We start from the raw sequence: 25,852 nt of genomic DNA on the forward strand, positions 1-25,852 counted from the left end.
GGGAATTTATGGTCATTTGGTATTGTGGAGAATATAAGCTACATGTCATTAATTAATTCTGAGGATGAGAGCACAGTCTCGCTTAGGCAAAGGGCGGAAGAATACGCTCTGTGGAAAAGTTAGCGCACTCCAAGAGTGCGCTAACAGTTTTAGCGCATCGCCATTAGCCAATCAACTGGTTCACATCAGTCATGTGACACCAGTACTTACTGACAATTTTTTTTATTGTGTAAAATAAATAAATAATATATTTTTTTAAATTTTTTTTTTTTTTAAATCCACGTGCACAAGACAAAAAACTTTCATACTGGGGGAGCGAGCCAGTCTGAAGAGTACTCGGGTCCAGCGCGAGCGTTTTTTATCGTGAGTAGTGTTCAGTCAGTGTGACATTATGTGATCCATATGATTTCTAGCAGATTATCCCTGATTCTGATATTTTTAGGTATAATGCGTAGCGGGAACCCCTACATGACTTTTTGGTATGTTTTTTTCCAGCTTCAAGAGTGTCCAGTAAACAGGGACACACAGTTAGAACAGCCCTGTATATTTTAGCTTACATTTACTTACAGTCCACATGCACATATTTAAACTTATCCTGATGTTTTGTATGTCTGCAAAATTTCAAAATGCATATCGCCAAAGAGTAAATGTCCATGTCATTTTCATGATGCTGTGGAGTGAATATGATTTTATGAGGCAGCGGTAATAAAGAGCAGATGGTGATCGCGAGATCTGTTAATAATTATATGTATGCAAATTCACCCACAACTGCAATAAAGATGTCAGACTGTTTAACATGCAGTGGATGATGCTTTCGTTGAAGTCAAAATGAACTTCTTTTTACATTAAGTCAAGTTTTGACTAAATGTTTTAACGTAGAGGGGGGAATCGAGACGAGGGTGTGGTGTATGTGAGTGTGTGTGTGTAGAGCGATTCAGAGAAAACTACTGGACCGATCTTCATGAAACTTGACATGAGAGATCCTGAGTATGGTATCTCCAGACGTTTTTTTCATTTTTTTGATAAATGTCTTTGATGACGTCATATCCGGCTTTTCGTGAAAGTTGAGGCGGCACTGTCACGCTCTCATTTTTCAACCAAATTGGTTGAAATTTTGGTCAAGTAATCTTCGACGAAGCCCGGACTTTGGTATTGCATTTCAGCTTGAAGGCTTAAAAATTAATTAATGAGTTTGCTCATTAAAGTTGTCATTAAAATCGATTTTTCGCAAACAGATTTAAAATTGATTGCATCGTATTCTTCGTCACATTCTGAATCTAATAATATATACATATGTCACGTTTACTCTTAAAATGTGATCACAATTAACGAAAATAGATTAATTAATCTTACGATTAAAATTTAAGAAATCGATCCAAAAATGATTTCATCTTATTCTTTATCATTTCCTGATTCCAAAAACATATAGATATGATAGGTTGTACTGAAAACAAGCTCAGAAAGTGAACAAGAATACAAAAAAGCGTGCTTTCCTGCTTAGCACAATACGCTACCGCGCTAATCTGGCGTGTCAATATCACTACGTTTTACATGTGGGAGGTGAGCGATTTCCTTCACGCGGGGATTGACGAAGCTGTACTGTCTTGGTGAAAAAATACAGTGCGTTCAGTTTCATCCCGTGAGTTCGACAGCTTGACTAAATGTAGTAATTTCGCCTCACGCGACTTGTTTTTTCTTTTTCTTTTTTTTTCAAACCTGTGGTCTGTGGAGTGAATACATTGTACGACTTCTCTGAGGCAGCTGTAATAACCAGCAGGTGGTGATCATGTGATTTGTTTGCTGATAATTATGCTTCACACGTATCTCTTATAATGAAGGCTTTTGACTGTTTAACACACAGCAGATGATGCAATTGACCCAGTACAGGATGAAGTGGGTCTTGCATGGTTATGCACAGCATAAACAAAATATAGGTCTGTACAGTCAATGTCATCTAGGGCAGATTTTTTTTTTTTCATCGCATTTCCATAATGCTGGGAAATTTAGGTCGCTTCCTCCTCGTGGAAAGCTAGCAGCAACAAGAGTGGTGTTACCCAGGTGTGTGCGTGCTTAGGTGCAATTAGCTACCTGCACTTCTGGCACAATGACTGTTCTTTTGTAGACCACAGTCGTGGTGACATAGAGTGGGACATGGATTGACCCGTGTCCATCTCAGCCTGGATTTGAATCCTTGACCTGATGACTACAAGTCCAGTGCTCTACCAACTGAGCTAACCCTCCAACCCTCCCCCCATCTCCCCCCCCCCCCCCCCCCCAAAAAAAAAAAAACCCACTGACTTGACTGTCTCTCACAACCATGCTGCATGCAATGCCACCTGAGCAAGGTATATTGATCACTAGAGGAATACCCGGCTTTGCCGGGGTGAATCGCGAGACAGAGACAGACAGCGTGGCGGTTCACCACAATCACCTTTGAAGGCGAAGTCCTGTCAAACGGGTTTGAGAATTTTAGAGCTTATTTCTTAGCCCTATATTATCTGTTGTGGCTTCTCAAATGCCAGAACATACAGACAGACAAAAGCCGCTAGACCCCATCACAAACAGAACTCTACAATCCACAGGTTTTTGCCCACACACACACACAAACACACACACACAGAGAAGCCGTATATATATGTATTTCTATATCTATAAATATATAGAGATAGGTGACAGTGTATTTTTCGCGTGGCTATAAATTGATTCGACCTTTTCACTTTGACAGTAAGAACAACTTACGGGTGCAAGGGAAGCGTTCTGGACAGCGCAGTGACATTCTAAAAATAGTAACTTAGAAACGGGAATATGGATTGAAGCCACACGAAGGCGCAAAACACTGGAGAAGATAAGGAAGAGTTACTGGGAATGGTGAATTCGCCGGGGTGAATCGCGAGACAGAGACAGACAGCGTGGCGGTTCACCACAATCACCTTTGAAGGCGAAGTCCTGTCAAACGGGTTTGAGATTTTTAGAGCTTATTTCTTAGCCCTATATTATCTGTTGTGGCTTCTCAAATGCCAGAACATACAGACAGATAAAAGCCTCTAGACCACATCACAAACAGAACTCTACAATACACAGGTTTTTGCCCACACACACACACACACAGAGAAGCCGTATATATTTATATGTATATCTATATCTATAAATATATAGAGATAGGTGACAGTGTATTTTTCGCGTGGCTATAAATTGATTCGACCTTTTCACTTTGACAGTAAGAACAACTTACGGGTGCAAGGGAAGCGTTCTGGACAGCGCAGTGACATTCTAAAAATAGTAACTTAGAAACGGGAATATGGATTGAAGCCACACGAAGGAAGGGAGATAAACGCAAAACACTGGAGAAGATAAGGAAGAGTTACTTGTAATGGTGAAATGAACACAAAAACCAAAATCGGTTCAGCGCTGCGCGCTGAGAGCACGTGTTGAAATATCTCATCGATGATATTGTGTCCGGGGTGTAGCTGAATACGGTGTCCAAATTTGAAAAAGATCCACCGAGAACTTTGGCGTTGTGATGTGGTCTAGCGGCTTTGGTGTGTCGGTATGGGGGCCCGGGTAGCTGAGGTGGAACCAAAATCGGTTCAGCGCTGCGCGCTGAGAGCACGTGTTGAAATATCGACCAGGTTGTGTCCTGTCCCGGGTGTACCTGAATATGCCCACCAAATTTGAAGCAGATCCATCGAGAACTTTGGCCGTGCATCGTGCACACACACACACACACACAGACAGACAGACAGACAGACAGACAGACACTAGTCGTATATATATATAGATGAAACATCTTCACACAAAGACTCTAGTCAGGCATTAATAGACCTGTCCTCACCATGGCAATGGCATCGCTCTGTAAAGCTTCATTGGGGGTGAGCACCATGTAGAACGCCATGTTGGTCAACACGAACAGGAATATGGCAATCAGCATTGCAGACACCAATGCTCTGGGTACATCCCTGGAGGAACACAAAAGAAACAGAAGCAATTAGTAGGATTATAAAGTCTAGCAGGACTTTTCAAGCTAGGATTGCTTTAACCACAAATTCACTGTGTTTAACCCGAGTAACAACCTGAAAATAATGGATATGAAACAGACAACTGGTCACACCTACAGGTTGAATTTTTTGTTTAACTGATTTTGTATAATGTTAAACTGTACATAAAGAATTGATTTGATTGGCTGAGAGACTGGTTTCTGTAAGAGTCTGAATATATTTCCAATAGGGTTCAAATTTAAAATGACATTTTTACTGCATCGAATTCCCCCATGGATATTTGTTTGTTTGTTTATTTGTTGCTTAACGTCCAGCTGACTACGCAGAGCCATATCAGGACGAGGAAGGGGGGGATGAAGGGGGCCACTTGTCAAGCGATTCCTGTTTACAAATGCACTAACCCATTACTTGTGTCCCAGCAGGCTTTAGTAAAACTAAATTAATACCTACTGGAAGATTACCAGTTTCCAGTATGTTAAAATAGGCTTAACCTATCTACTGCTGGACTTACATCAGAACACTAACAGATTAAACTATACATGAATCGCGAGACAAGCGGCAAGAGAAGAGATTTTTGGAAAAAATACAGGTGAATGAGCAAGAAGGCAGAAAAAAGAAAAGAATTCATGAAGAAAAAGAGAGCATGACAGGAAAGAGGAACCAAAAATCTACCTAACAGCAAACTAGAAAGCTCCTGCGGTTCCAAAAACAGGAGGGGCTTTTAATTTCATAACCGCAGTGCCCCACTGCGGGACCCCATGGATATGAAAATAAGTTGTAAAAACATTGGTGCATATGGTAATGCTGGCCCAGCAAACACACAACGTAAATACGACGTTGCGAAAATGTGAATTTTTCGTGTCATTAGCAACGTTGCGAACTTTACGTGAAATTTACGTTGAGCCAACCAAAAAACGCAACGTAAAACCAACGTTGTGTCATTGTGAGATTTTGGTGTTCTTTCGACGTTGTAATACAACGTAAATTTTACGTGAATTTCACGTTGCATTTTGGTGTCTTTCAAATGTTGCGAAGATTACGTGAAATTTACGTGGATCCAACCAAAAAACACAACGTGAAAGCAACGTTGCGTTACAGTTGTGTTTTTTTGTTTTTTACACGTTGGTACATAACGTAAATTTCACGTGGATTCCACCTTAAAAAGCAAGGTAAAATCGACGTTGTATTATTGTGATTTTCTGGTGTTCGAACAACGTTGGTATACTCACGTGATTTTCATGTGAAATTCACGTGATTTAAAAACAAAAGTTAGTTTGATACAACAAACGTTCCTACAACGTAGTTTCAACGTAAACACACAACGTTGGGGTTTGATTGATCGCCAACGTGCCCTCAACGTGAAATCCACAACGAATCCTACGTCAGTCATTACCAATTTTTCACCTGCACGGTTTCGTATCGTTTATCAAAGAAATGTACCTTTGAAAATTACGTAAGGTGAACATATTTTCAAATACAGGAGATAGATATGTGCGAAACTATCACCGAATAACAAATGACTCAGTCAGACGTTATGAAATTAAGCGCCGATGTACCGCGCAATGTATTTAATTGCTTTGGCGTTCCAAATGCGTCCGGTTACATTTTCTGGCATCATTAATGCATCAACGAGAATTGAAAAGTAATGCTAAAAATATAATTGTGTACGTTTAAAGTTGATCTACTGTGCTCATCAAACCTCTTGTTGTATTTTGTAAATTGGCGAGAGGGGGGCAGAATACATGAACCTAATCTCTGTGATTGTCTATACGTGCGTGCGTGTGTGTGTGTGTGTTTGTGTGTTTGTGTGTGTGTGTGTGTGTGTGTGTGTGTGTGTGTCTGTGTGTGTGTGTGTGTGTGTGTGATTACACGTGTTAGTGTGTGTGTGTGTGTGTGTACACGTGTTAGTGTGTGTGTGTGTGTGTGTGTGACATCAGTTTGTGTATGTGTGTGTGTGTGTGTCACATCAGTTTGTGTATGTGTGTTTGTGGGTGGCTGTGTGTGTATGTGTGTGTGTGTTTGTGTCCCTCGGCGCGTGACAATATAATCTGCCAATAAGTTGAACTAAAACAGGGTTCAAGTGGGAATTACACCTGAAAAAGCAGGAAGGGAGCAGAATACATGTTATGAACTCCGTTATTTATTGTTTGAAATGTTATAACCTGGGAGAAGTCACCCTCGCACCCCGTCCTTAGTTTCTCTTGACCTACCTTTGAAGTATTCTTGAGGACATGACTAGACTACCCGATTGCGCCCATTGCACGGCATAAGAGAGCGCCGTTCCACCCGGCCGATTCCGCTATAGACGTCACGCGTCCAAGGGAGGTGATTTTCGAGCCAGCTGCATTGACTCGGCCAAGAACGCAAACTTTCTTCGATTAAAGGCATTGTAGCATGTCTAAAATCATGGGACTTGTGTTAGGCCAAAAAAAAGGTCTGTTTACGGTAACATAGGCCAAAAAAATAGGGTCGGTAGGTCGGTTTTTTTGTTTTGTTTTTTTTTCTCCAAAAAACCATATTTTTACGTTATTTTGCAAAAAAACCAAGATTTTTTTTTCCCCAAATGCCAAAAAAAAGTCTAGGGTCGCGCGAAAAAAATAGGGTCGGTCGGGTTACCGTAAACAGACCTTTTTTTTGTGCCTTATCAAGCTTTTAAAATCACCAAGTAACTTTTAAGAATAGTTTCAGTTACATGCGAACTCATTCTGCTGAACTGATTTTGAGAGCCAGTACCCAACAGCCTTTAAATGCACCTCTTTCCTTTTTTCATGTTCTTTTATGGTTTGCCGATTTTGTTAACATTTTTGCATTCATAATGAAGATTTTATGGTGACTGTACAGAAATGTACGTCCTCTAGTTTCTAACCTTCCAAAAATTGGGGCTGGGGGTCGGGGGAGAGAGAGAGAGAGAGAGAGAGAGAGAGAGAGAGAGAGAAAGAGAGAGAGAGAGAGAGAGACAGACAGAGAGACAGACAGACAGAGAGACAGACAGACAGAGAGACAGACAGACAGAGACAGAGAGGGAGAGAGAGAGAGATAGAGAGAGACAGAGAGGGAGACAGAGGGGAGACAGAGAGAGTCAGAGAGAGACAGAGAGAGACAACGTCGAAACTTTGTCAATCATTTCGGTTTTTTCACCTGCATTTTTAGTTTCGTAATATTCTATTCAATTAATGTTCGGTCAAACATAGAGGTTCACTAATTGTGTAAGACGAAAAGAGTATAACATAAATGCATATTGTTTCAAGGAATTTGCTGAGTTAAATGGATTTGCGAGTGCGAAACTTTCCCTCCCAAAAAAAGACGCGTTACTAACCGACAGTGTTCTCCGGTGATGGCCACGGTCGACTTTGTGTATCCCAAATTTGGTTTTCAACTTTGATGAACACTTTCAGGACTAAAATATTCATCGTAATCAACTCGAAGGTAAGTTGTTTTCAGTTGTTCCACATGAGACGTTATCACTTATTGTACTCCATGTACACATGCACAGATTACTTGATTGTCGAGACCATGATTGGAAACGGACCGGCCAAAGATGGCGGGTCTTTCCAATAGTCACAATGTCAGCCCTAACTCAGTCCAAGGGATACACATTCTTTTAGACTCAACTTTTGAGTCAGTATAGCGAAACAATGGGTCACAAGCAGTGGAACACAAAGGAAAAACACGTTTCACATAGACGGACGCAACCTTTAGAAAGCTGTTTAATCAGACTAGCTCAGTGCATGAGACTGAAAGCGGGGGCCGCCATTGATATCTCAAGTACTTAATTGGGCATTTTACGATCTTGAGGGAGGACGATGTATCCAGACAAGCTGCTTCAAGTTCAAGTGAATCTGCCCATCGGACAGTGGTATGAGGAGAATTCAGAACTTGACACATTGGCTCATTACATACTTGACTGTCTTTTGTCGACCTGTTCTGTTACTCACTCAAGTAGGCAGCCGAGATACCCTGCCGGTGTCACGATTTCAATCTTTCGCCTGTGTACATATTTCCCCCTCGACATATACTCAAGACTGAAATGTTGTTTCCTGGTAAAATTAAGAAGTGAAATTATTTAAGGACGAAAAGCATGTCAGTTTCTTGCATGTGAAGAAAATTGGTGGTAAAATTTAATAGATTTCAACCCCAAAATCTAATTCTTCAAAAACGTGTACTGAGTGGTTACGTCCCTTGAGTAAGAAGGAAACATTTTAGGATGAATCAAATTTCTAAGTTAAATAAAACAAATTGGTTGGACAAATTTGGCCCCATGAATGTAAGGTACACAAGGTCGCTCATCAGTACTATCGTAGGGTGTTTTTTTGTTCAGTGTAGAGTTTATACTAGTTCAACGAGGCCGAGAAGCGAAATATCAACACGGCGAAAGATGAAAACGTCACACCGGGGGAGAGAGCGAGACAAAGAGGAGCTATCGGGTGGAGAATGGGGAGGTGATTCGGGGAGGGGGGTGGATTAAAGATGAACGTATCAAATTGTTATTTGTAAGGAGGAGAGAGTGAGACAAAGAGGAGCTATCGGGTGGAGAATGGGGGAGGGGATTCGGGAGGGGGGATTATAATGTGTGTGTGTGTGTGTGTGTGTGTGTGTGTGTTGTGTGTGTGTGTGTGTGTGTGGGCGGCAGGTTGGGACGGCATTTTATCAACGAACGTACGAAATAACAAAACAAAATAAAGAAAGAACAAACAAACAAAAATTAAAACCTGACACATGCAGGTTTGTGTAGTCATTCGTTAGACTGATTTTAACCTGTCTTAGACGACTACCCATAGTCTTTTCACATTCACTGATTCAATCAATCAATCAATATGAGGCTTATATCGCGCGTATTCCGTGGGTACAGTTCTAAGCGCAGGGATTTATTTATTTATTTTTGTATTTTTATTTTGTGCAATTTATATCGCGCACATATTCAAGGCGCAGGGATTTTTATCTATGCCGTGTGAGATGGAATTTTTTTTTACAAAATACATCACGCATTCACATCGGCCAGCAGATCGCAGCCATTTCGGCGCATATCCTACTTTTCACGGCCTATTATTCCAAGTCACACAGGTATTTTGGTGGACATTTTTATCTATGCCAATACAATTTTGCCAGGAAAGACCCTTTTGTCAATCGTGGGATCTTTAACGTGCACACCCCATTCAAGTAATGACACACTCGGACTGTGTGTGTGTGTGTGTGTGTGTGTGTGTGTGTGTGTGTGTGTGTGTGTGTGTGTAGGTGTGTGTGTGTGGATGGGTGTGTGTGCTACCTGACGGATTTTGATGAACATTGGTTTACATATTCTTGAGAGCATTCGCTTGTGTGGCTGTTCTCCGATATTTGATAGCGTTATTTGATGTCATATTTTCCCGTTTGTAAAAGTTGAGCCCGCACTGTCAGAGAGAAGAACACATGAATATAATATGTAGAAATCGCAAACCCGGCCAGAAGGCAGACACGGACAAAATGTAGGATGCTGATACATGTAAAATATGTGTCTGATGCGAGTATAGGCTTACTACATGTATGTTTACAAAAATCGTGAATAATATCTAGCCGAGATGAATCGCAACCTTTGTACCTCTCCCTTTATTTAAGATTTTTTTCCCCATTCTTCTTCGTGTTAGTTGGACGGTATTCTTTCTTTTTCTTTTTTCTTCCAGCCACAACACAGATAGCGTAATAGCGGCTGTTTTATTCATTCTTCTGTCTCGTTCCCTCATATTCGCATGTGATATTATGTCACTCCTTATGAGATTACACCCCCCAAACGTTGTTGCTAGACCTTTGTTAAGGAGAGAAGAGGCGAGGAAAACTGGTATGAAGTACAAGTCAAAAATCGCACCTTGATCTTACCTGACTCATTTACGGCACTTGGCAGTCTTTTGTCGGGCTTTTGTCGATCGTTTGTTCACTTGGATAATAAAATTACGGACGTATGCTCCCCCTCCCCCCCCCCCCCCCCTCCTCTAAACTTTGCCAAAATGGGTCCTCTTGAGACATCTCGCGTATTAGAACAAAAGAAAACCGAACGGGCAAATCATATGGACAACACATGTTGGATTTCTTCTTAGGGTACGCTCACCAGTACAAAAAAAAATGCAGCCAATGTTTTCTCGAAAAGTTGTGTTTGTGTGTGTGTGCGCGTGCGCAGGTTTTTTAATGTACTGTTTCGTTGAGAGGATCGTGGGTAGTGTTTTTCCTCTTCATTTTAAAATGTTCATTACAGACATATAAGACAAAATAAAGAAAAAGAGAGAAACATACAGCAAAAAACAAGTCGCGTAAGGCGAAAATACAACATTTAGTCAAGCTGTCGAACTCACAGAATGTCCATAGAGGGGGAATCGAGACGAGGGTCGTGATGTGTGTGTGTGTCTGTGTGTGTCTGTGTGTGTCTGTGCGTGTGTGTGTGTAGAGCGATTCAGACTAAACTGCTGGACCGATCTTTATGAAATTTTACATGAGAGTTCCTGGGAATGATATCCCCGGACATTTTTTTTCCTTTTTTCAATTAATACCTTTGATGACGTTATATCCGGCTTTTTGTAAAAGTTGAGACGGCACTGTCACACCCTCATTTTCAATCAAATTGATTGAAATTTTGGCCACGCAATCTTCGACAAAGGCCGGACTTCGGTATTGCATTTCAGCTTGGTGGTTTAAAAACTAATGAGTGAGTTTGGTCGTTAAAAATCGGAAACTTGTAATTAAAATTATTTTTTTATCAAACGTTCCAAAAACAATTCCATCTTATTCTGCGTCATTATCTGATTCAAAAAACATATAAATATGTTATATTTGGATTAAAAACAAGCTCTGAAAATTAAAAATATAAAAATTATTATCAAAATCAAATTTCCGAAATCGATTTAAAAACAATTTTGTCTTATTCCTTGTCGGTTCCTGATTCAAAAAAACATATAGATATGATATGTTTGGATTAAAAACACGCTCACAAAGTTAAAACGAAAAATATAATATATGTATTCTTAAACGGATTTTTGTTTTGATGTACATTTTTCATTCAATTTTCTTTTCATGTTTGCTTGCTCTTCATTTAAACTGTACAATAGCCGCCATTTATATGTATTTTTCTAGAAAACTGTAAACACCACTATAAGCATTATGCTTGTGTTGTTTACTCTATATGCGTTTTTTATTTGTAAATAATGCACAAACGTTGAATAAAACAGTTTAAACCAAACGAAGAGAGACCTGTACAGAAAAGCGTGCTATGCAGCACAGCGAAACCACTATTTTTCAATCAAATTGATTGAAATTTTGGCAAAGCAATTTTCGACGAAGGCCGGACTTTGGTATTGCATTTCAGCTTGATGGCTTAAAAACTAATTAATGACTTTGGTCATTAAAAATCGGAAACTTGTAAGTAAAATTATTTTTTTATCAAACGATCCAAAAACATTTTCATCTTATTTTTCGTCATTTTCTGATTCCAAAAACGTATGTAACATATGTTATATTTGGATTACAAACAAGCTCTAAACATTAAAAATATAAAAATTATGATTAAAATTAATTTTCCGAAATCGATCTAAAAACAATTTCATCGTATTCCCTGTCGATTCCTGATTCCAAAAACATATACATGTAGATGTTTGGATTAAAAACACGCTCAGAAAGTTAAAACGAAGAGAGGTACAGAAAAGCGTGCTATGCAACAGAGCGCAACCACTTCCGCGCTAAACAGGGTCGTTAATTTCACCGCCCTTTGTACGAGCGGCGGACTACGGTCATTGGGAAAAAATGCAGTGCGTTCAGTTTCATTCTGTGAGCTCCACAGCTTGACTAAATGTAGTAATTTCGCCTTACGCGACTTGATCTTTTTCCCACACACTTTGGACACGTGCGAGTACAGTGGTCGCCGGTTAATATGACCACTTTGGGACCGGGATAAAATGGTCATAATAAGCGGCTGGTCATATTAACCGATGTTTGAGAAAACGACTTTAAAAAATCGCAAAACGAAACATTTTTTTTGTAATTAATAATTGTAAGAAAATGTAACTTGTTGGCAACAAACACAAAATTAAATATGTGTACTGTACATTGAGCCATTATAGATGACGTCCGTTGAAAAGAAATCGAAATGGAATGAAAAGTAAATGGAAGAAACGGCATATACACGTCCAAATGTTCACTTAGGGGCCTGGAAAAAATCACGGATGTTGGTCTGTGTGTTGGTGCTAGACCAGAGGATATCCTTCACCTTTTTATGACGCTCAGTCTCGGGGAAAAAAGAGAGAGAATAATGATCGCGACATTAGAGATCACTGAGCACTGATCACTGATCACTTTAGTTTCATTCACGAAAAAGAAAGAAAATATCGCACGCCTTTTTGCCTTTTTCAAAAAATCGTATGTATTTTTTCCCCCCGAGTGATTTCAAACTGAAAAAGATGTGAACTTGTTGCCATTTTCTCGAAACAATGTGGCCATATTAAGCGGCGTTGTGGTCATATTAAGCGGCTTTTTCTAATACATAACAAAGAAGGACAATTCCGGACCGGGTAAAATTGGTCATAATACGCGGCTGGTCATATTAACCGCGGTCATATTAACCGGCGACCACTGTACCAGCAATATAAAATTAACAAAACACCTTCCTCTCCCTCTTAGGTGAAATGAAAGCGGACGTTTTCAGCGTGCGTTCCCTTGAATTGACTGAATGGTTAATCATGCTTCCGTGATCTTGGGAGTTGTGGGTTTTTTCTGTGACATTCACAAACATAACAAGAAAAATGTTCATTCAAAATGAACAGCGTCGATGCAATGTCCACCAAAGATTTATTTTGGGAAGTGTTAAAGGTTAGGGTCAAAAGTTAATGAATTGCATGTTGTGCTGGATATATAAATTGTTTATTTCAGTCAATGCTTGATTCATAAGTACATTTTTCAGCATGGTGCATCTACAGGAGGGTGCTCCAACAATGATGCATAGTGCCAACATTTAGTGCAAACTTTTCACAACAGTGCATTATTACCACAAAGCGCATACAGCGATTATATAGTAGCAAGTTGCACTAAACATTTGAACAAAATGCATTTTGCATTTTGTTCAAATGTTAACAGCACAGCACCAAGTTTTGCATAAGTGCACAACAGCACTGACCATTTCACAAAAGTGCATAACAGCTGTGACAATTTTACAAAAGTGCATTGACCATTTCAGGCAGATGGCTAACATGCAGATTTCGCTTTTGTCTGTCTTTCTTTGAAAAGTAGGCATGTTCAAGATCGATGAAGTCATGAGCAATTGGGTTAGATGACAGAAAAGATTCAAAAACGTCAGATTCAGTGTTTTGGGCACTGTTGAACAGGAACATTCTCTCCTGTTCAACAAATGTGGGTTCAATTCAAAAGCAACATTGTCACAGATAGGCTAGTGTTACATTTCTGTAAAGTTTCAAAAATATCTTCCATGTTTTGGTTACTGTTGAACAGAGGCATATTTTCCTGTTCAAAAAAGTCTGACACAAATTGTCGTAGTTGTGGGTTAAGGTTCGATCTATACTGTCCTTCAAACGAGTCGTAGAACCGTCATTGTCACAGATAGTGTTACATTTCTGTTTTACATTCAAACGAGTCGTAGAAGTACTAGTACATTTGCGTTTGGTTGTTTTTTCTTTTAGATTCCTGTCACTCATACTAGCAGTATTGATTGAGGTACATAAATCTGTTGATGTACAGGGATGACTTGTTTGTAATGACTCCTTGTTTCCTCCACATTGAGTTTGCATTGCAGTTGGACAGAAATGAACAGGTGTTAATTGATAAACACATTGATAATGGCTTTTGAGAAAATCAATCAATTCTGCAAAGGAATTAACTTGATGACATCAAAACTGCAGCGCCATTTGAAGAATGGTTACCATTTCTGTTTCTTTGATGGGAATCAAACAAATAAAAACATTGACTATCCAAGTTACCATGAATGGCAATAGTTGACTCCTGAAAAGTAGCAAGGATATAATTTGAGACGATAAACGCCTGATGCAATCCCTCCTCAAGGTCAGTCAACTCAAAACCTTCATCATTCGCAACTTCTTCTTCTTCTTCAGCGTTCGACGATCATTCGCAACATCAGTAGGCAACACAGCGGGATTCGTATGTCCAGAAATCATGTCGAAAAAATATTACATTTCAAAAGCATGTCCAACCACAGTTGTTGGCAAGTGTTCGTGTCCGAAGTTGCCTTCAGTGTGTGTATATGTATTCATGTGACAGAGAACGTGACCTCATTGTTCAATCCTCTCTCTCTCTTCTTTCTCATTCGAACGCCGCACACACGCAAGAACGTAGCCTACGCACGCATGCACTCGCGCACGCACACACACACACACACACACACACACACACACCCCGCTGACGCACACGGCAAACCACGCACACACACACTGACTGTCGGCAAGCATCTCTTTTTGTTTTCTTTACCTTTGTTTATTGTGTTTTCGATATTTGTGTTTATTTTTTGCTTGACTTATCTGTTTTATTTTAATGTTTGCTATCCACATCGTGTGATAAATCAGTGTTTCTTCTCAGTCTCCGAGTCAGTTTAGTTTCTGCACGCCGCTTTGGTACTCCTTGTTTTTCTTTCTGGTGTTTTGTGCGCGACTGATTTGCGGATTTATTTTTATTCCTTTCATATGCAGTTGAAGTGTTGTGGGTGTTATTGTCTGTATATGCTATGTTGCGTCTGTGTATGCCTACAAGAATTTTGGGTGTAATGTGCCTGTGGTCTGCTCGCAGTCGAGCACAGAAAACATGGCGGCGCCCAGCAGGCAAATTCCTCAAAAGTCTTCCCGACCGCAGATACCAGCGTCGTCCGCGACGCTGGAAAAATGACAGAGTCCGACTAAAGGCTTACTGGAATTTACTGTTGAGTAATATATATGTGTGTCCTCTTAGGACCATGCCAGTGCATGGGGGATATCTTGGATACAGGGCGGACAGGCTTGCAAGCAATATATAACTCTGACTGTTGACCGTCGTTGTAATTTCCCACTTTGTAGTTGTCAAGGTATTTTAACATGTGGGCTTTATATTTTATAAGCTTGAAAAAGAGCATTGTTAGTAATAACGCGCGCTATTTTTAGTTAAAAAACGGATCAACTTGGAATGTGCACCAATTTGTTTTCTCCTTTCTAATAATGGGTGAATTTGTTTTATTATAACTGAATTGCTTACAACCAAAATACCTACAGGCCGAAATAACTGAAATAAAAAAAACAACCAAATAGACGAATAGGGAAATGATACATAAATAAGTTCATAAATGAATGAGTTAATAATTAAATGCGTTATGGCAAAATTTAGATAACAAATTAGGAACTTTAACATTAATTTCAAATTAACTAACCAAATAACAAAATCAATAGGTAAAGTGTTGTATGGGGACATGTAACAAAATGAGGAATTTGAAAACCACCATGTAGGTGTCCGACATTTACTGGTGTCTTGTTTGCAATGATTTCCATTTGGTTCCAACATTTTGTTGTCGTCGTCGTCGCTCTTGCTGTCTTTGTTGTAGTTGTTGTTATTTGGGGGTTAAACGGGAAAAGGGGCAGAAATATGTAATTGGACTATTGAACGATCGTTTTCACACTAGGTGTCGGACTTCAAGTACAACGCGGGGTAAAAGTACTTAATGGAAATCCATGAGCTATGAGTTTAGATAATCGTTATTTTGAGCAATTTCCATGTCTGAACATCCCACGGATATCCGCGTGCCACCCATCATTTCCATTTACACGACAAAGTCGTGTCGTAACAATTCCCTTCCTCCCTCCCTACCCCTCCCTATACATTTGATAGTCCTCAACTTCGACCTACGGCGATAGGGGGATAATTGAGACAGCACTCTAAGTAGCTTTCCAGGTTACTGAAAGACTTTGATTTTGATCACAAGTTTTGGAAACTGTGAGCCCTTTTATCCTCAGGGAGACAGACTGTGTACAACGTGGGATTTAGAGCGGGTCAAAGTTGAATCAAACTTGCCACATTCATTTCTTGCCTCATGATTAGCATATATGCATCGTTCACTGCTTACTGTTGTTGTTGTTTAGAAATCAGTGCGCGCGCGCGCAAGTTTGTATGTGTGTGTTCGTGCGTGAGTGTGTGAGTGTGAGTGTGTGTGTGTGTGGTGTCGGTGTGTGTGTGTGGTGTCAGTGTGTATGTGGTGTGCCAGTGTGTTTGTTTGGTTTAAACATAAGTTTATTTTAACAAAGGTTACAATCATGACATGTATACAAAGTTCACAGAAACAGCAACAAGCTAGAAGCTTATAGTGGTGTTCCTGCATGACAGTACAACATAAGGCGGTAACGGCTGAAAAATTTGTCTCAATAAACCAAATCTATTAATAACGTCATGAACGTTGCATAATGATGATAAAGAAAGACAGTAAAGGAAGGAAGGAGGGGGAGGTGAATTATGTGATTGGGGAGGGTACAGTTTAAATGAAAAGCAAGTAAACATGAAAAGAAAATTGAATGAAAATTGTACATCAAAACAAAAATCAGTTTTAGAATACATATATAATATTGATGGTGTTAGCGAGTAAGAGATAGGGAGGGAGAGAGGGAGGGAGGGAGGGGGAAAGTGAGAGAGAGGGGGAGAGTGAGAGAGAGAGAGGGGGAGAGAGAGAGAGAGAGAGAGAGAAAGAGAGAGAGAGAGAGAGAGAGAGAGAGAGAGAGAGAGAGAGAGGATCGAGTAGACGTATCGATTTTGTTTTCACTTTACATGTTTATCTGTTCGAAACGGCCGGACTGTCCAATAAATTCCTGCACTGTTAAAAAGATTTTTTTGTTAATTTTTTAAGTGTGTTTGTTTGAGTTCGTGCCTGTGTGTGTGTGTGTTTGTGTATGTGTGTGTGTGTGTGTGTGTGTGTGTGTGTGTGTTATATATAGTGTCAGTTATTCTTTCTTTTGCCCCGAATCCTTGCTTTCCAGAAACCTGTGATGTCATTCTTCCTTGAAAATTTCTTCCAAAACTTGGTTGTCCAACTTTTGTCCGAGAGATGAGGTCGGAACGGTGGTATGAGAAGAATTCAGAACTTGACACCTTGATGTCATCTGACTGATTGGCTAATTACACACTTGACTGTCTTTTGTCGACCTGGATCATAAAGTTGCCGACCATGTTGATTTACCCACCCCCTTATGAACGTGAGTCTACTTGAGACATCAGCGTAGCCAACACACACCAAACCCAAAGTCGGACCGTAACAAGTTTTCATTATTTTATGTCTGCCACCCCACTCCCTCCCCCTTTTAACCCCCTCCGCCCCCACCGCTTACCCCTTCTCAGTTCACAGTTAATTGTCTGCAGCCTCAACCCCCCGTGGGTAATAAATCACTCGACTATCGTCGCCTGCTTCTGATGACCGCTCTAAATAATTTGTCAGATAGCAGTGTGCAAAAGACACCGTTGAGTGTACATGTATTACCTTTCCTATATGCTTAGGACACGTGCCTTTTCAAGTCATTGTCAATTACAAAATGTAGGTCTTACAACACAGCCACTGATTTTCAGGTGACGGTATCAATGCCGGGTCCCTGCTCTGCGACAAAAAAAAAGTGTTTGCATTAATCGGAAGAAACATACTGCATAAGCGTAATTTATGCAGAGGTATGATGTTCTTAAGTTGTGAGATTTTTTAATGATTACGATGCCTTCAGTGCTTACTAAATTCTTTGATTAGATTGATTTTTTTTAATGAAGTTAGAATTCTGCTGCTCTGATTAGTGAAATATTCAAAAATGCTATCATGCTATTTTGGCACCGTCATGGCTTTGTAGACTTATAATATATCTGCGTAATTGATTTCAACTCTTAGAAATCAAAAGTATAACAAATTGTATTGTGTCTCCTCTTGTCGTTAAATAATCACAACAACTGTAAAACAAATTTGCTTTGATAAAGCTCCCGTTTTTCTCTCAGAATTTTGCTCATTTTTGTTTTGTTTACATGCCCCAGACACAAAAACTACAAAACGATTCATAAAAATTCCGTTCCATGCATTCCGTCTCCTCTCAATCTAAGATCCCCCTCCCCCCCCCTCCATAGATCCTCCCCCCACAGTTTGAACAGGAGCGGGGCATTTAGGAGCCTTTGCAATTTTATGACCCGTCTGAAAGAAGTGATTGACTGGACACTGTCAAGTGCTCTTAAAGAAGCGATCAGATACGTGAGAATCACAGTGTGAAATTTGACAAGAGGTTGACGGAAGTCTGGCAACCAGATGTTAAAGGGAAAAAATAACTCACTGAAAAAGTGAGATCGCACGTGTCGGACAGATGAAGGTTGGAAAAAAAGGAACCTTCTAGGCATGGATAACACTGGAAATATAACGTGGAAAACTTGTAATTATAGGTGCTGGACTTTCAAATTCAACTTGATCGCACATGTCGCCCTTAATTGTCTCTCTCACTGCTTTCTTATTACCCTTGCAAGTTGAAACCATGCACCCATCCCTCTCTTGCTTGATGGCAACTTTAAAGTTCTCCTTTTTCCCAACCGTTTTGTCCCAGCATATAACCACTTCATGTCCCTAATTGGCACTAGTTTCTGTGAGGACGTTAAGCTTAGGTTAACCAACCAACAAAACCGTTTTGATACTACCCATGTATCATGTATGTTTCTGAACATTTTGTTTTTATTTGGTATTGCTTCATTTCGCTTTTTTTCATTTACAATGTATAATCTGTGAAAAAAAAGGCCAAAACCAAATAACTTTTAGTTTCCGATGACAAGGTGTAGTGTATTTAACAAACAAAGTTTGATTGTAATGATTCATGCTTCCATTTTCTGTGCACCTCCCACCTCTACAACATGCATACACTTGATAGTCTTCAACTTCGACCTACGGCGATCGGTGGATAATTGAGACAGTACTAGCTCCGAGGAGCTTTCCAGGTTACCGAAAGACTTTGATTTTGATAACAATGTTGAAAAGGCTGTGAGCCCTTTTATCCTCAAGGAGAGAGACGGACACCGGCCCCTATAATGGGCTTTAATTGGAGCGTGTCAAAGTTCATTGCATCCTGATCAGCATATGAAACGTTTATCAAAGTTTTAAAGTTTAAGTTTAAGTTTTATTTATTCCAATAAAACCCCGTGAGGGTACATGGAAAATTAAAAAACACAATAAAAACACATTTCATTCAACACCAAATAAAAGGAACTAAAACAAAAAGAAATCAGACTATGTACAGAAAAGGGAGTTGAGGGGTGAGGGAGAGCAAAAACAATACAAGAAACAATTCAACAATAATAATAAATAATAATAATAATAATAATAATAATGATAATAATAATACAAAAAATAATAAAACATTACAAGTGCAAAGTGATTACATACATTTCTTTACTATGGGAAATGGGGGGAAGGGAGAGGGGGGGGGGGGGTGATGGGTGGGTTAACATAAGGACAAAAATACTATTACAAACAACACAAAACAGATAACGGAATATAAAGCTAAAAGAGAATTAAATTTTACTCGCTTCTCAAACAGTCCATGACAAGTGTCATGAACTTTGCGAGTTTTAGCAATAAACTCTTTTTTGTAGTGGAAAAAAGCTCTCTGAATTTAGCTGAATTGGGGCGGGCATAAAAATAGCACCGTAACAACTGTTTTCTATAATTGGTAAAGAAAGGACATACAAAAATATATCGCTTATTGTAGTTGTGTATAACTCATAGTAGTGGGAATAAGGTGACGCGCTAGTGTGAGTTTGTGTGTGAGTGTGTGTGTGTATGTGTGATTCGTGTGATGTGTGAAGGAAGGAAGGGATGAAAGAAAGAAGGAAGGAAAGAAGGAAGGAAGGAAGGAAGGAAAGAAGGAAGGAAGGGAGGGAAGAAGGAAGGAAGGAAGGAATGAAAGAAGAAAGGAAGGGAGGGAGGGAGGAAGGAAGGAAGGAAGGAAGGAATGAAAGAAGAAAGGAAGGAAGGAAAGAAGGAAGGAAGGAAGGAAGGAAGGAAGGAAGGAAGGAAGGAAGGAAGGAAGGGAGGATAGAAAGAAGTATATAGCAGTAACGGATGTTATTTGTGTTTGGACAATTACAAACATTTAATTCTTGTACACAGATTAAAGACAGTTTCACTTCCAGGTCAAATGTCTTAATGATGCAAATACAAATAAAATACCCTCAAACTGTTCTGAAACGATCAATTTTCGTTTGAAATACTTCATTTCTTATGTAAGGAATACACACTGGCACACAGTCTTTTGTTGTCTTGGCTTGCGGCCTAAATCTGACACAACAAGGCTCGAAGAAGGGACATAATGCTTTATTTCATATATTAAAAAGAAATACATGTAGTGTCAACACTCAGTTGGCAGTAGGCCAGAGACATAGTAGGCAGTGGAAAGTTACTAAAAAGTGACCTAATTTGAAAAGATGTGTATTTCTACTTCAGACATTATATATGGAGGCTCTGGTGTCACTAATATCAATGTGCTGTCTTTGCTTTGTTTAGCGACCAGCATCAAAGAGGCGCATCGAGGACTGCCTGGGAGAAGAGGACCACCAGGACAAAGAATGAAATCGATTGAATATGCTGTGCTGTTGCCCTGCTAAGCTGCGTGCATTTTTAATTTCTCCGCAACATAATATGCATGTTTTTGTTATGAAATAAAATTGTTGATCGTATCTTGAGTTTATGGTGTTACATGTAATAGTCCTTATGATCTGTGACTGAGTGTGAAAGTTGGTGTGTGTGCGTGGATACATTTACCAAAACCTACATTCACTCTCAACGTTGCATTCACGTCGAAATCAAACCAAACCACAACCACAACCAAAATTTCACGTTGTGTCGACGTGTAATTCACGTCAATCTTATCAGGAAAAATGCACCAAAACACAACTTTTACGTTGTGTCAACGTAGAATTCACGTAATTTTTGAGCTAAATTTTGACCTAAAATTTACGTTCCATTCACGTGGACATTACGTAAAAATGCAACGCAATTTAAACCAAACCACAACCACAACCAAAAATTCACGTTGTGACAACGTAAAATTCACGTAATGTTTTTACGAACAATCCACCTCCACCAATAATTCACGTTGCATTCACGTTGGTGTCACGTAAAATGCAACGTTGTTTTCCAACGTTATTCCCACGTGATTTCGTCCATACAAATCTACGTAAAAAAACGTTGAAACGCAACGTAAACCCAACGTAACCCAACGTGAATATAACGTGAATACAACGTAAAATTGTTTGCTGGGGGTAGCCCAAATTCATCAAACTGCCACACTGACATGAATAAATACTTAGCAAGAATTGGGTTTCAACCAAAGAAAAGTCAAGATCACCAGTCCTCACAGTATAAATGGTTGGTGAAAAACACAAAGTACACATCTCTTTTTAGACACTGACTGCCCAAAGGAGAACAGCCAACAATATGAAGAAACCTGAATATCCCAAACAAATCTGAGAAAATCAGGTCTGAAAAAGGATCGAGGAGGGAGTCTTAAAATTGAGGTAAAACTCAGAGGTTATGAATGGAACATTTTAAAATGCAAGGTCGTAAAAGGGGGAAGTCTGCAATCAGGAGGGGGGGGGGGGGGGGGGGGGGGGATATGAAGGGCTAGGGAGGTTCTACTATAACATAAAGAACTTACTTGACTGGGTTTTGCACCTCTTCCATCAGGACCGTGATGATCTGCCTGCACAATACAAACACTTTAAAAACACCAAGCAAATAACACATAATTATTACACAAATGCCCTTTCTTCAACCATCTTACAACCTTTACAAAAACAGGTGTAAGAGGTCAACCTTAATCGGACCAAAACATTAATTTGCGTGGGGACTTTTCACAAGAGGGAAAAATCTGTAAAAATTAAACGAAAGGACGAATGAAAGGGTCGATCTTTGCTAGGAGGTCCATGCATGTTTTCTTATACAGGCATGGGAATTGAAAAAAGTAAAAAAGGCTGAACATTTTTAAGTAATGGCAAAGTCGACGGCGCGAAGAGCCCGGCCCGGTAGCTCAGTTGGTAGAGCACTGGACTTGTGATCGAAAGGTCGCAGGTTCGAATTCGGGCCGGGACGGACACGGGTCAACTTTATGTGCAGACCCAGAGACGGAAGCCATGTCCCACCCCCGTGTCATCACAATGGCACGTAAAAGACCTTGGTCATTCTGCCATAAGTGCAGGTGGCTGAATACACCTAAACACGCAGACACCTGGGTAGCGCGACTCCGTTGCTGCTAGCTTTCCACTGGGAGGAAGCGACCCGAATTTCCCAGCGATGGGACAATAAAGTAATGAGAAATGAGAAATGAGAATGAGAGAAATGAGCCTAGCCCTGCTAGGGGGGTTTGGGGGCATTTTTTTTCTCCAAAGAACCCAAATGGTGCAATTTGGTGTCTTCTAAGCTCCAAGTTTGCCATTAAATTCAGTTTTTAGAACCATTTTTGCCTCCCCCATTTATTTTTTCGGCGGACACTTTTCCTTTTTCGGCGGAACAAAAAAAAAAATCGGCGGAAATTTGCCTTTCGGCGGACAATTTCCATGCCTGCTTATAACAAGACCATCAAGTACAGTAGCCACAGTACATAGTAACTAAATATCAATATCCTTATGTCTCTCCTACAATTATCTACACAAATTATTTTTTTAAACACATATATATATATATATATAATATGTTAAAGGTGGTCGTCTACATTTTTGCTTTTTTTCAATAATCTTATGGTTAGATTTCGCTAAAAAGTTATGTCAGATGATGAATGAACCATGGGGAAAAAAAGTTATAGAAAAAAAAATATATGTAAAAAAATATTTTATTTTTGGGTTGCGTGACTCACGCTTCCAATATTTTGTTTTCTGTTTGCTGAGAACATGTGCTTTGCCTAAAAATACTGACCAATCAAATTCATGTCACTATGCTTATAGCCACGCCCAAACAAGTGCAGCAACAGTTTGACACTGGAGCGCTGTCCACGCTTTTTTTTAAACGCACGAAATGCACGGGATTTGAGAGGAGTTTTGCGCTTGGCATTTTCCAAATAAGGATATCCTACTATGAGTACTACGCTGGAATACTACAATGAATTTTCAAACGGCGACACTGGCTTCGTCTTTCCTGATCGAAAGGGGGTGTATTGTTGATAATTGTAGATAATAGACTCTGCATTTTAATGGTCAAATGGCGATTTCGGTATAAAAATGTAGACAAGGACCTTTAAGGGTCACGTTTGCTTCTCAGTTTGTCTGATTCAAGCTGCTGTCAGCACTGTTCATTTTACAAAGCAAGTACAGATAGTAACAGTTTTTTGTACACACATGTGTACACTACATTGGGGTGTGCACGTTAAAGATCCCACGATTGACAAAAGGGTCTTTCCTGGCAAAATTGTATAGGCATAGATAAAAATGTCCACCAAATACCCGTGTGACTTGGAATAAAGGCCGTGAAAGGTGAATGCTCGCCCTAATAGGCTTGAGGTTTTGCTGGCCGATGTGAATGCGTGATATATTGTGTATAAAATTCCATCTCACACGGCAGAAATTAATATGTAAAGCGCTTTGAGAACGTCAAGCGCAATATAAATCTCCCCATACAAATACAAAATGTATATACTCTTCACTAAAATAGGACTTTTGACACAGATCAAGACAGTCAGTGAGTCACTGTTCTATGCAACCATGCTACCATGTACTACTTTAAATGAAAACTTTAAAAAAAAAAAAATTTAAAAAAAAAAACCAAAGATCTAGCAACAAGTGCACACTGATACGTAGAGGTTACATGCCGAGTCTCAGTGATTATTAAAAATAATGGTCGAAGTTAGCGGATCATGAAAAATGCGAGCTTCAGCGAGCTTTTTCATGACCGCGAACTGAGACCATTATTTTTAATAATCACTGAGACGAGGTGTGTAACCTCTTTATTCCTCCTTTCTTCAGTTATTCCAAAAAAACAGGAGTTTTTGTGCGAAAGTTTGATCGAATCCGAATCACTCAACCAGTCAACCTGCGCAGGCGATCGATTAATGCGCGGTTGTATAGTTCCGTGCAAATCATTCCATTCTGTTAACACTTCTTTTCAGTTTCCCTGTTTTGGACTAAAATCAAGTACACAGATATGCTATTATTCTGCTGTGGCGGTAAAGGCAGATATTGTGTGTTCTGTTTATGTTTTAGTATCGCTTATTAAATGTTCTTTCGTCAAATGGGACTAGCAGACGAACTTTTGCACCCGTGTTCCAACGTTAATTACTGTATGAAGTTAAGTTTTCTGGGGAAAATAGTGTATGAAACCGCTTTATGCTGTTTAAATTGATGAGATGTGTGCATTTGGTTGCGTGTGATCTGTTTATAAAATGAAATATTGTTGAAAACTGACCGTCGGATTGCAGTCAGTGTTGTCGAAGAAACTGCGTTAAAAGAAGGGGAACTACTCTTGTCGGCTAGAGTATGAGTTACTTGCCTTGGGAATTTGCTTGTGATGAACGTTTTGTGCACGGCAGATCTAGATTCAGAAAACAACCTAACTCATGGATTTTATATGGAGATTCATGTGTTCAGGCCTGTAGTTGTTAATTTAAATGCGGTATGTTTGTATTGTTTGCTCCATAGATGTATATTTCGTACGTATAGAGCATTCGGAACTTTTCAGTCGCAAAAGTAGTACCAAAACAGAACAGCTTCTCAACCCATTGCACTATCGAGGATTCAGGCTGTTGCTGGCTCGTTATTTGTTTGGTTGCTGGGTCATTATCGAAAAATAACTAGCTCTACAAGTTTACAGAGGTAAAGAAGCAGAGGGGGGAATAAAATAAGTTAATCTGCCTTTCCCTCCCCTCCACTTCCCTACCACCTTCACCCTCACTCACTCACCAGCCTCCATAGGAGAAATATCCAGCAAATACACTGAGGCAGAGACGACCAAAGTCAGTATTAGAGTTGTCCATGAAATGTTTGAGATTTTCCTGGGTGTGATCTGAAATGAAAAGGATGCATAAATAACAACACTTTGTTGCACACAGAGTAAAGATGATGTAAAATTCAAAAACCTAACATTTTCAAAATCAAAATCAAGAATTGTAGGTTATTGGAACATGTCATTATTGACAAAACAAAACGTTACATTTTGACATTTACATTGGGCGCGGATGTAGCTCAGTCGGTAGCGCGCTGGATTTGTATCCAGTTGGCCACTGTCAGCGTGAGTTCGTCCCCACGTTCGGCGAGAGATTTATTTCTCAGAGTCAACTTTGTGTGCAGACTCTCCTCGGTGTCCGAACACCCCCGTGTGTACACGCAAGCACAAGACCAAGTGCGCACGAAAAAGATCCTGTAATCCATGTCAGAGTTCGGTGGGTTATAGAAACACGAAAATACCCAGCATGCTTCCTCCGAAAGCGGCGTATGGCTGCCTAAATGGCGGGGTAAAAACGGTCATACACGTAAAAGCCGTGGGAGTTTCAGCCCATGAACGAACAAACAAAGACATTAACATTTTCTTGTTTTTTTATTCTTAATGTTGGAACGTATGTTTGCAGTCTATCTGTTGGGGATTTACAAAATATTCAAAGCAAAGTTTCCCATGTGTGACACAGTGACCGAGTCCAAACAATACCATACCTGATGTGACGGTTGTGAGGGCACTGATGATGATGATGAGCATTGCGCTCGCCTTGGCCATGGTGAAAAAACCCTGCAGCTTTGTGACATAGCTGGTGTAGGTACAGTTCAACGCCACAAGCCCCACTGCAGACACAAATGGAACATTTTTACCGATAATACCAAGTTTTCTTCCATCTCTGACAATAGGTCGATCAGTCAGACCTGAGATGAAAATATGTGTAGGTCAAAAT

General features: G+C 39.8%; 1 protein-coding gene and 1 long non-coding RNA gene across 2 annotated transcripts in view; one reads left to right on the forward strand and one right to left on the reverse strand.

Moving 5' to 3' along the window:
* The window catches only part of LOC138967144 (large neutral amino acids transporter small subunit 1-like), a 60,064-nt gene that overhangs the window by 22,691 nt on the left and 11,521 nt on the right, over positions 1-25,852 (reverse strand). Inside the window, exons 2-5 of the mRNA XM_070339646.1 lie at positions 25,620-25,745; positions 24,873-24,975; positions 21,644-21,688; positions 3,833-3,956 (exon numbers count right to left, since the gene is read on the reverse strand). Coding sequence (XP_070195747.1) covers positions 3,833-3,956; positions 21,644-21,688; positions 24,873-24,975; positions 25,620-25,745 — 398 coding nt within the window. The remainder of the gene's footprint in view (positions 1-3,832; positions 3,957-21,643; positions 21,689-24,872; positions 24,976-25,619; positions 25,746-25,852) is intronic.
* Positions 6,973-20,663, forward strand: LOC138967152 (uncharacterized). The gene is made up of 2 exons (XR_011455856.1): positions 6,973-7,421; positions 20,491-20,663. It is a non-coding gene; the product is annotated as an uncharacterized lncRNA (long non-coding RNA).

The sequence above is a fragment of the Littorina saxatilis genome, linkage group LG1, assembly GCF_037325665.1.
Source record: "Littorina saxatilis isolate snail1 linkage group LG1, US_GU_Lsax_2.0, whole genome shotgun sequence".
NCBI lineage: Eukaryota > Metazoa > Mollusca > Gastropoda > Littorinimorpha > Littorinidae > Littorina > Littorina saxatilis.